Source organism: Conger conger, chromosome 1 (genome assembly GCF_963514075.1).
Source record: "Conger conger chromosome 1, fConCon1.1, whole genome shotgun sequence".
NCBI classification, from domain to species: Eukaryota; Metazoa; Chordata; class Actinopteri; order Anguilliformes; family Congridae; genus Conger; species Conger conger.
The window spans coordinates 50,448,946-50,461,153 of record NC_083760.1 but is presented as its reverse complement, the minus strand read 5'-3'; the positions used below and the strand labels follow the sequence as shown (position 1 = coordinate 50,461,153).

At 42.2% G+C, this 12,208-nt stretch overlaps 1 protein-coding gene across 5 annotated transcripts in view; it reads right to left on the bottom strand.

Annotated features, from left to right (window-relative positions):
* Positions 1–4,827: 4,827 nt before the first annotated feature.
* The window catches only part of ldlrad4b (low density lipoprotein receptor class A domain containing 4b), a 59,348-nt gene continuing 51,967 nt past the window's right edge, over positions 4,828–12,208 (bottom strand). For 4 of the 5 annotated variants that reach the window (XM_061227133.1, XM_061227296.1, XM_061227277.1 and 1 more), the window contains 3 exons: positions 11,396–11,550; positions 7,222–7,269; positions 4,828–5,689 (listed from right to left, as the gene is read on the bottom strand). In XM_061227133.1, coding sequence (XP_061083117.1) covers positions 5,150–5,689; positions 7,222–7,269; positions 11,396–11,550 — 743 coding nt within the window. In that variant the 3' untranslated portion in view covers positions 4,828–5,149. The remainder of the gene's footprint in view (positions 5,690–7,221; positions 7,270–11,395; positions 11,551–12,208) is intronic. The other variant, XM_061227220.1, reaches the window with a different exon arrangement.

The following is a 12,208-nucleotide window of genomic DNA, read 5'->3' as shown; positions in this document are numbered from 1 at the left end:
TTTTTTCTTTTCTGTAAAAGTATTGCAATAACAGACCTTAGGCCTAAAACCTATTACATCACAATTGCTTAAATAAAAAAAGAGGCAAAATACACAAGTTTTAATTTATGTATATATACATACATATGTAAGGACAAACCACATGTGTAGGTATATATGCATGTATACATGTGTATGCAATGTTTGTATGAACTTATTTTGTAAATAAAGCAAAACAAATGTTAAAGTCCATGATGGAAGTAGTCCTGTGATAACTGTCAAGACCAAAGATATAGAACTGGTGTGACATTTTAAGAACGGACATTTAAAAACAGCTACCGTCAGCAGTTGTGTACAAACTTCTGATAACTGGAGAGAGGAACGCACTGAAGATATCAGTCTTAGCCCAAGTTAGTTCTTCAAGCTAGTGCAGGTAAAAACAAAGAGTACAGCCTGTGGCTTGAACAAGAATTACAATAGATCTCTCAAAACTACACAATTGCCACTTGCTTAATGCTTTGAAAAACAAAAAAGAATGGCATTGCTATGTACATTACCTAGAGATTAGAATGAACATGCTCAACGGCTATTGTACAGTGGAGTCCTTAGTATATAAATAAATGACTGCAATTAAAATGCTTTTTTTTTTCCTATATACCACATACACTGAATATGTATAAAATATAAAGAAAGAACATATGACAATTTGCTTAACTGCATTATCCTCCCACTTTGTTTTTGGTTGGTTGATTTCACTGCAGTGGAAAGCTTAGCTCTTCACCTCTTCTACTCTAAAGGTGAGACGTCTTGGGTGTGCTTCTCAATAAAAAAAGAAAAGAAATGGTGCTTGTTCAATGATTAACCGTGACTGAAGAACAAAGTGGAATCTCCCTCAAGTCATTGATTTTTCCTAAGTGGTCACATATAACTTTAATCCGTTCATAAAACATGGATAAACTGAAAGTTGTTTCCAAGTGCCCTTTGCAGAAATTAACTCTGAAATGCATGCCACGTATTCTGTAATGTAAAGGCCCATCCCAATTTCATTCAAATTGTTTGGACTGGCAATCCCCCGGAAAGCATACTAATCCATATGGTTGCATGTGCACACATAGCAAGTTCCACTCTGGTGCCTTCTGAACAGGAAATGACCAACGGCCAACAAATCACACACCCAGCGGCTGCGAAGACTGCAAGCCTGTCCACACTTCACACAACATGACTGACAGCCCACATTTCAGCACAAACCCTCCAGTTAACAAACATCCGTGAGACTAAGGTTAAAATGTTCAGTGTTAATGCCCATGGATGTTCGGTACATGTTCTCCATGTTATTTTGGCATTAAGAGTGTGTTCATGGGAGCAATTTATTAAGAGTCTGAGCAGAAAGATCCTCTGAAGCTAGGTAAGTGAACTGGTCTGTTATATGATTTACAAACCAGATAAATTCTTAACTTTGTGTGTCTTTTTTCAGCGGATGAGGGTTGATATAATAATCATAATCATCATAATAATAATAATAATAATAATAATAATAGCAACAACAACAACATTGCTCTGGTTAAATGTGTGTAATACTGGTCCAACCAAATAAGTGTCACTTGAACATATAGCAAGCGTTATGGTGCAGATAATCATTTCCTGAAAAAAAGCAACTAATTTTAACTTCCTAAATTCAGAACATTTGTTTCAGCCTCACTGTAACAGATTATTATTTATAGGAAAATAATATACGTAGTAATTTGTATTCCTTTTATTGTACTCATATTTAAGCGTTACTTTGCAAACCTTTTTCCATGTTTACAAAAGACAAAGCACATTTGTAGGCATTCACAAATTCGATGCCGGCGTGTTAAATTGTTTTTCTCTTTTTATATCTATACATTATATTACATTATTAACAATGTCTTTTTTTGTGGTTTCTACCCATTGGGTAGGATATGTGCATAATATATTCAAGTTATATACAGCACCTTACAAATAAACATAAAGAGAGACAGACTACTGAAAAAAGCACCGTTGGAAGTGAGGCACAAGGAAGGTGGGAGCTTTTTGAGTGCAAGTGGGTTCCTATGTCTGCTCATACATGAACATTAGGCACCTTAATTGCTCACATAATAGTAACATGCAAACCTCCTCGTAGAAAACAAAAACCAAACTTTTTTTCCTCCTTGTTAGGTAGCTAGCTACGACAGCAGACATAACAAACAAGCAAAAACAAAAACAATAAAAAAAATAAAACAAAATAAAACAAATACGAGGGAAAAAACCAAAGGGAACAGCCGCTTCTAACAGTAAAATAATTGTCTATCACATAACAGGTTATATGGGGGTAAGCGGACAGGGGAGGAACTGACGGACGACAGCAGCAGCAGCAGCGGCGGGTAGCAGCAGCGATATATAAACGACAAACGAAACTGCTCTCTGGAGCCGATCAGAATGCGAGAGAGGGAGTAGCCTACGTCAGTGTCAAAGCAACGAAAGGCTGTTATCTCAATGTATGGGACCCAGGTAAAAAAAAATCCAGGTAAACAAAATCAGGAACCAAGACCAAGAAAACAGGTTTTCTTCAGTTTCTTAAAACTTGTAAAAGTATAGAATGGGGAAACTCGTTATGTTTCCTATCGCTTCCCACTTGAGTAGCTATGTGCGACTGTTCTTAACAGCAATAAAAGGAGATCCCTTCAAAAAACAAAGTCCAATTATATCCAGGGAATATCACTGTAAAATGTTTGTCATCACGCACCAGTGCTGCAATGCACTTGGACCTTGCGAGGCTGACTTGACCAATGGTGCTGGATAAGTGAACTAATACTCATGACCTTTGCGTAGCGATACTATCTGCCGATAAATAGGAGGCATTTCCGTTTTTACACTAATTTCCTTCAAATAAGCCACATACATTCATTCGTAGCCAGATGACACTGCAAGCATTAACTAAAAGCAACACGTACAGGCATAGTGAGGTGAAAGGCCTACAGCATGATGCAAGTGGTTACTTAATGTCGGGATAGTCGGAGAAAACATTTTAATCCATGCAATTATTTCAACATTTATGAAATATACTTTTGGCTTAAATTGGTTGAAGTGTGTTCTGCTGCATATAGATTTAGAAAAATGCAATCTGCAGTGCACCTTGGCCCCACCCGAATCGTGACATATAGCCTATAGATGTCTAGCTGGAAAATTGTTGAGGCCCACAAATTTGTCCGTTGAATTTAACGGCTTGTTTTCAAAATCGGCAAGCCCGACGTGTTAAACCTACTCTACCCACCTCAGAAAGCATTTTCCTTTTTTCAAAATTGTGTAGAAGGCAGAGCCAGGCTGAAAGAGCGAGTGCAATTACTGTTTTAATACTGTTTGAGTGACAGAGAAATAGCGGAGTCGAAGGCAACGATGCGCAAGGGAAAGGCTAGGTACGAAGGTCATCGAAGGACTCTCAAGCAGCCCTTTTATCACCACAGTTCAAGAAAACCTGATAACACTGACACTGACAGGAAAAATCCTCACACATGACTGCTGAGGGTGAAAATTAATTTTAGCTAGTTTTGCTTTTTCCCCATTTCTCTTCTTCATCTTCTGCCCATTCTGTAATCGAGGAGCGAGAAGACGTTGGCCGAGTGTACCGCATGTGTAGGCGTTTATGGAGGGAGACAGGAGTCAGGCGTGGATAACGTGGAAGTGACTGGAGGAAAAAAAACAAAACGTCTGCCTGGTGAGAGCTGTAGGGCGGAAAGGGAATCTGATTGGCAGACGCAAAGCAGTGCTGGTCTGGCAACTACCTGTACCTTGCATGTTTTATTTTTAGATATGGGCAAAGGTTGGGGAGGTATTTCATGAAATGTAACAAGGGAGTCAAACTATTCTACTCCACTCATTCCCTACCTTCTGCGGCAAAAAAGGAAAATAATCATAAGAAAATAAAATAAAAGAAAAAACCTGTTATTTATCAGATATAATCTGTTGGTTCAGGGTTATCAATACTCCCGCATCAAATTAATAAAAAACTAATTTTAAATGGTTGTATTTTATGTTCTCAATCTAGCTTTCAAAATGTCCATGGTTAAAAGGCAATCTGACAAGAGGTTTTACAAGTGTTTAAAAAGAAAAGAAAAACTGCTAATTTGCATGGACGACCCTCTTGGACTTACTGATTGGCAAATGGACTATGCAAATGTAAAATGACAAAGTCACCCTTGACACAGCTCACTCCGAACATCTGATTGGACAGTGTTCCCCCCTCCACACACACGCATACATATATAGATGTTTAAATTACTATTTTAAATGCCTCTCATCTAGCACACCAAGGACAGATTTTTATAACTGCCTCCAAGTGAATGTGAACAGAACAAAGACTTTCCTCTAAGTGTCCCTGTAGTGGTAGTTTGAATCGTAAGGATTTAGGCTGGATCTGAGTTTATCCTGCGTTTCCAATGGGAAGGACATTCCCCCTATTGCTCCCACTGTAAAATACCTTTGGAGCCGATGACAAATCCACAATCGAAAGGACAACACAGACAAATAAAAATTACATCGAGCATTTCCCTCTTCTCTTTTAAAACAATAAGATAGTGCAACTTTAGATAACGTTTCTTTTGAATGTTAAAGGAGTCAAATCTCCACATTAACTTCTGTGTGAATCTTGGCACTCGGATTTGGATTTCAATTGGTTTTTAAAATCTTGGTTGTGCACAGATTCCGGTCTTAAAAAAAAAGAAAAAAAAAGGAGAAAAAAAGAAAAAGAAAAAGGAACATCCTCTATCCCATTAGCAGTGCTGTCTTTGGGGAGAGGCGGGGGGAGGGGGCAGAGGGTGGGAATTCTTTTTAAGAATCTGTGCTAATAATCCTTTTTCTCTTATGAAGGAAAAAACAAACAGACAAACAAAAAAAAAACTACGAAGCCAAAAACACCACGCAGTGCCTACACCCCCCCCACCCACCCCTCCCCCCCACTCAAGTTCCATCGATACGCATTCAAAAAGAACGACAGACTGTTTTTGTTTTAGCTTTCCCCCTCTCTTCTCTCAACGCGTCCTTGTCGAAGGTCAATGTTCGCTTGTGCATGGGAGTGTCGAGAAAGAGGCCACGCCCCGTCGCGCCTAGGGAGGAACGTGGGGCGCGTAGTCAGCAAGCGCGCCCAAACCCGCTCCTCCCCCCCGCCCCTCCGTCACACCAGCTCGTCCCGGTGGCCCTCCTTGGCGGGAACCGTTGTGCTTTCGGGGTCACCCTGCGGGGGGTGGATCACCGTTCTGCTTCCGGCCCTCGGTGCGGAAGGATTATTGCTGTGCTGGTGGAGAAAGAAGGCCGAGCCCGGGTAGTGGCCCATGACCTCGCTGTAGGCGGGCGGCGGGCCCTCCATGCGGCCGTGGCTGCTGGAGTTGGCGGCGCTGACCCCCGAGTTGCTGCTGGGCGGGCGTGGCCCCCCGCCGCTGTGCATGTCGATCAGGTCGCTGTCGAAGATGGTCCGGTTGGGCGGGGCGCGCACCGATTCGCGGTTCAGCTCCATCTGCTGCTCGGGGTCCCTCAGCTGCAGCGTGCAGGGGCCCTGGTAGGGCGGCGGCTCCTCGCCGTCCGACAGGGAGATGGTGGGGGGCAGGTCGATCTCGTGCTGCATGTAGGGGTAGGTGGGCTGGAAGCGGCTGAATCGGTCCCGTTGCATAAACGAGGGGGCGGTGAACCTCTCCCTGGACTGCGGGGCGTACATTATCTGCACAGGGAAGAAAGTAGGGAAAAAATTATTTTTAATAATATTGTTATTAATACTTTCAAAACTTGATTCAACAACTACATCGCAGTGGACCAATTTGTACAGCAGTTGTTTCATCAGAAGACATGCAAGCAGACCTGGGTGAAACATATTATCGTTTTGGATTCAAATATGTTTCTACATTTTACTGATATAAGTCTGCATACAAGTAACCTGTGATTTATAATATTTTCCTTCTTTTATTTTTTCATTTGTGAAACACATCCCTGACCTAAATGACAACACATCAACTAAGTAAGATATTAATGCAACGTTTGCATGACATTTCTTATTTCCCTTTCTCCAAAAGCTATACCTAAATTGTTTATTTTTATAATGCCTAAGCTAATCTCACTTCTTTGGCAATGAATGTTGTTCAATATGAAGCCTGGAACTTCACATAAATCTGTACATTGTCTGTTACAAAAAGAGCAAATACAAATTTTTTACAATGGTGTCAAGGGGCCATTCACAGCTACAATATGGTGCATGCTCACTTTTTTGTGCATGAGTTTTGTGAACTTACAGCCACCTTTAAAATCAAATAATAAAATGCAATTCTGCAAACCAGGTTGGAGAATTCACAGCAATATAACAGATCCCACATATTTTATGCAGCAATTGGCTACTTCAAAGCAATGTGCCTTTTTCCATTATATGTTTACAAAAAACATACATTTACAAAGCACAATGGAAAAAGTGCAAGTGACACCTAAGGTGTAGAATATGCAGATTCATAACACAATAACAATGATCTCTTAACTGGTAGCACTGTAGCACAATATGCAAAAACAATTGCTTCTGCAATTTCATAGCGCTTAGATTCCTTGACACGGTTATTCTTGTGAATCAATTTATAACAAGCCAGTTCTTCAACACCAATTACGTTAAACCTATCCTCAAGAGTAACTATAAACCTTACAAAAGGACGTCAAATTGTTCCGCTAAAGCATAACCATTACTGGCAGTCTGTACTCAGGTATTTCAAATATCCTCTGATATACGGTCTTGTTTTTTTCTAATATAAAAATGAATAAGCTACATGTAACAATCAATTTAACAGCGTGAAAACTGTCAAACTCCATTGGAGTAAATCTGGGTTGCAGTCGCCCAAGCAGGGCCTTAATCACCATGAACGCACAAAGCACTACAAACGGCTCCGCTGCTCTGTACGCTGTGTCAAAGCGTCCTGCTGCACTTCTCCGTCTAGTAATTTACACATCTGAACGCTTCAAATTGGTTAAATCGTCAAATGGCCAGACCCCTGTCTAGACGCTGTCAGGTAAAGTATTAGTGATTAATGACGCACCGACAGGCCTGGCTCCTCATGCATAAAGCCCTTCCCTCATACACACTGGAGTCCTCCATGGGCAGCGCAGCCCACGGCAACACACTCCTGTGTGGTAATGGCCCTGAGGGGTGTGTGTGTGTGTGTGCGTGTGCGTGTGTGTGCGTGTACACAAGTGAATGTGTGCGTCCATCTCCATGCTTACCTCTGACGTTCCCTGTCGAGAAACATCCGATGGCCACAGACACCCATCCTGGGAAAGGAAAGAGTGAGATGGATAAAGTGGCAAAGCGGATATCAGAGAAAGGGAGGGAAAAAGAGAGGAAGGTAAAGAGTATGGACAAAGAAAGAGAGTGGGGGCAGAGAACAAAGAGAGAGTGGGCAGACAGGCAATGTGGAGCCAGAAACGAGGTGAATATGAGGATAAGAATGTGAGGATAAGAAACCAAAAGAGAGAGAAAGAGAGAACAGGTGAGTGAGTGCAGTCCTGCTTGCTGAAGACTTTAAACGCCTTACGTTCCCAAGCAGCCTAACTTGTGAGGTTACCAGCACTGTGTGGGTCTGCCCAGAGGAGCCAGCTGTGCTTGGCACTGAAGGAAAGCCCCAACAATCTTTATCCAGGCTGTGTTCATCTTATAACACCAGCTGCCAGGAAACACAACACGGGTAATGGCGAAGACCTATACAGAGATAAGAACTATTTCTCTATGAACTACAGTAATGGAGATGGGGCAAAGTCATGGAGTCACGCAAATTGTTAGCCCATATTCCACAGATTAATAATCCGAGACGAGTGTACTTTTGGTTCCAGGGGTTGAGGCCAAACCAGCACGCTAAATCTCATTAAAATCTGTGACGATACAGTCCAAGTGTGCCGAGTTGACATGTAATTACCCACCAGAGCAATGTGATTTGAGCCTCACATATTGTACAACGGAGTGGTTTTTGCCCATAAGAGCAAGTGTACGGAATAATGCAGAGGGACACCCTTGTGGAAAGCCAGGGTAACAAGCTGTCCTCAATTAAACAGATCCCTGTAGAACAGGGGCTCATTCCAATTCTTTCTTTTTCCTGTCCTTTTCTTGCCCCTAGCTCCACCAATTGGGAGAGGATAGGAGAAGATGAAAAAAAAGGGGAAGACCAGAAATGGTGAATTAGGCCAATGGAATGTCCTTGCTCCTTCAAACGTCAGTTCAAAGCCACGTCAGTTACAGACGTGGCAGATGGGGAGAGCTGGATCCACAGGTAGATCGTTTATACTTCAGGCTTTCCAAAAAAAAAAATACTTCTGTAAAGGATGCGCTGATGTTTTCTTGCTCAAAGGAAAGATGGGGAGTTCCTAACTTCTAGTTCTAGCTCCTCGAAGGAACATTTAAAGGGGTGGAATGTCCTAATTGATGGTGGACCTCGATAATTTTCTGGGTCAGGAGCAAGTAAACAAAAAATGTGGATAAGCGATTCGAATGAGCCCCAGGACTGCCCAACCCAGTTCCTGGAGATCTGCAGTCCTGTAGGTTTTCACTCCAACCCTAACACTGGACTCATTCAACAGCTCGAGATCTACAGTTGCCGACTAACAACTGCCGACTAACAGCATCTCCTTGAGCTCCGAGTTAGCAGCATCAGGTTTGCCAAAATAGGGTTGGAGTGAAAATCTACAGGATGGTATAAATCTCTGGGAACAAAGTTGGGCAGCCCTGCTCAAGACCTTTGCTTAGACGGCTAACAGCTAATTAGCGCACGGTCCATATGGGAGCCAAGCCTGTGTGAATATGACCAGCTTTGAGCACGATACAAACGGGGAAAGGTGGGAGATGGCGTATCGATACGCTCGGCACAAGGGCTTCCGAACAGGAATTTGTAAGCTTGCCGGCTATTTCGGTCCTGCATTGCGCTGAGGATAAACCGACATTAAAATATTGGCGGTCAGAGCCAGGGGCACACCATTGTTCGCCCCAAGGAGGGAAGTGACACCTAGTCGGAGCTCACTACATGGCAACCGAGATTATAGGAAAAGAGGGAAAATACGCCAGGGAAGGAGGAATAAACATGCATAATTTCCAGCACTTAATTATGCCCCGATCCCCACCAGAGATGACATTAGCTCCGATTTTACACTTTTTACAAGTAATGAGGCTGAAGAGACCTGTAATCTCTCCCTAATTCTCCAGGCGCGAGACTGCCTGCGCCAACATTGATTGTTCATGAATAAAAATGAACGCCTTTTACACATTTCTCTCCATTTCTGAGAGAGGCTGATCCCCCCCCCCCCCCCCCCCAGCTGGCTGAGTGAGCACTCGTGGGATGGGTGGAAACGGGCTCAGTCTAGACAGAGGTGAAATAAACATGTGCATCTGCACACCGGGGGTGTCTGGAGAGGGGGGCGCCGTTTAACGGGGCTGAGTATGTACACACGCGCGCGCTTTGACACACAGACGAGACCCACACACCACACACACCAAGATTAGGGGTGTGAACGGTTTCACTTTTAAATGGCTAACTGAAACTGATTGTACACGTTTACTAAAAATTGCTAACCGATTCTTATTTTTCCTTTTTTTTTTAAATGGTAAGCTTAGTTTAATTAAATAAATGCGCTTTCACCACCAGTGACAAAACACACAAATTGGTTGGACAATTGAAAGAAAGATTCTGCATAATAACTTCCGTTAGGCTAGTCCTAGCAAGCAGTCTTTGGCTATTTAAGGGGATTAAGAATGCAAACTCCACAGGGAATTGAATGCTGCAATATTGTAATTATCAAAGAATTTCTGTGTGTTTTAAATCTGTAGCTGTTGCTTCACTTATGGCGTACTGTATGGCGTTTCTTAAGGTTCACAGTGGACTCTCTATTCATTGACACAGGAATTCAAACTACCTGCAAACTGAGTAGGTAAGCAGCTTTACACTATGGCGTATATAAAAACAAACAAAGCAATACATCGTTGGACAAATGTTGCACGCAAGTAGGAAAGTTTAAAAATAAAGGCTATACTTACATGTAACCACTGTTCAAAATTGAATAAAATCCGACTATTTATTTTTTTGATTAACTAACGAATAGTGCAATCAGTATCCAACATTTTTTTAAAATGGTTGTGTTCTATATATCTAATGTTGGCTAGAGATAGCTTACCTCAGGGGTGTCCAATCTTTTCCAGAAAGGGCTGGTGTGTGTGCAGGTTGTTGTTTTAGCACAGGACTAAGACAGCGGATTCTACTCATCAAGGTCTTGATTAAATTAGTTCATTAGTATAATCAGGTGTGTTACTGCTGGGTTAAAACAAAAACCTGCACCCACGCCGGCCCTTTTAGGATAAGTTTGGACACCTCTGGCTTACCTACATTTTCCAGGGCCATATAGTTTAACTATTTCTAAAAATCAAGTAGAATTGTTGGCATAAAAGAATATCATATCCATCGGATATTGAAGGTGAAAATTCCCTGCTTTAAAAGGACCACATGAATTCTGTCGCCATATAAAATCAAATGCATTTACTTTTACATAAAAATATAAGGCAAATTGTATAGAAACCATTGGCATAAAAGTTAAATGTACAGACTATGGTGTCTGTACAAAATCCCATTTTTATATTTCCGTCCGATTCCCTGCCTTAAATAGACCAGATTTATTGCGTGACCACCACAACATGGTGTTATCATATTACTGTATATCACGCAAATGTTTGACATTAACGTGCCGACGGAATTTTGAGAGCACAACCCTGTCTGTAACAAAGTTCTCAATAGCAGCAGATTGGGCACATTTCAAGCCAATCATGCAGAATCCATAGGGAAGAGGGATGAAAGTATGAAGAATGATAATTTTAACTGATGTATTTTTATTTTTTTAGAGACACTCGATCGACCAACATGCCTGAACGTGTTGATGTAAATGCAAATCCTTAATTCGGCAATGAGGTCATTATCTGACTTATAATGTTGACATTTAAATGAAACTACTTTAAGATGGCTCAAAATAAAGTTTGAAAATGCAATTAAAGTTGTCAGAAGGATATATATATATATATATTTTTTTTTTTCATAAATAAGATACGACCTCTAGCTGTCATGAGCAGTATGAGTTACACGGCTAACCGTTTTAAAAATGGGATGGTAACCATTTACAAACTTATTTGTCACAATCCCGAATGTAGATGCACTGATACAACCACACACACATACACACACAGTCTCTCTCTCACATACAGACAGACAGTATCTCTCTCACACGCAGACAGACACAGTGAGGTGTTGTTTGGCTCTCACGGTGATTCTCTCCTTCTGTAAGTGGATTGGCCCAGACACTTGGCCCAGACACCATCAGGCAGCATACTTAAAAGCTAGGGCCCCTGACCCCTGACCCCACATGGACTCACCGGCTGCAGCGCCTCTTCCTGTCTGCGACCCTGACTCTGCCGGGTGATGAAGGACCAGGTGGAGAGCTTGTAGTGGTTCAGCAGACAGATGATCACGACTACCATCACGGTCATCACCACAATTATAATGATAATCTGAACAAACTCCAGTTCAGCTGAAAGACAGAAAAGAGGGGAAAGCACAAGTCAGTCACGCAAGGAATTTGCACAAACGTGGAAATCTAATTTCCAAACAGCTGAGGTTTTCTGCACAAAAATCAGCTAGGCTAATTTTGACCACAGGGGGGAAGCAGATTCTTCATTAAAGCAGGCCTGTCTCCAAGTTCTCTACCCAAAGCTGCAGACGAACGCCTTCTAAAAATATGTAAGAACTGCAGAGAAAAATCAGGAGTGACTGAAGCCGGTTGCCATACAGTGCCTCTGCAAGTCAGGCGCAATGAGGAAGAACATTCTTTCAGGGGTAGCTTCGGCAGACAACACTGGCACCCCATTCACTACTGCTAGACAGTAACAGTGTAGCATTGTCTCTACGAGACTTTGTTATAAATCTCACCCCCCAAAAGCCACAGCAGTTTCACTTGGAGGATTGAAGAAGGGTCTCATTTCTTATTAATATTAATATTACCGCTCAAAGCTGGTGTGTGCGTGTATGTGGGGGGGGCGGGTGTATCAACAGAACTTATTTGTTCTCCACCCCTCCCGTCCATTAGTCATTTCTCACTTTGATAAAAAAGGCTTTTGTTGAAAAGTGCTCTGCGTTGCCATGGGGACCGATGACGACCGTGGGTCGCGCCCCGGTCTTAACCGCCGGGC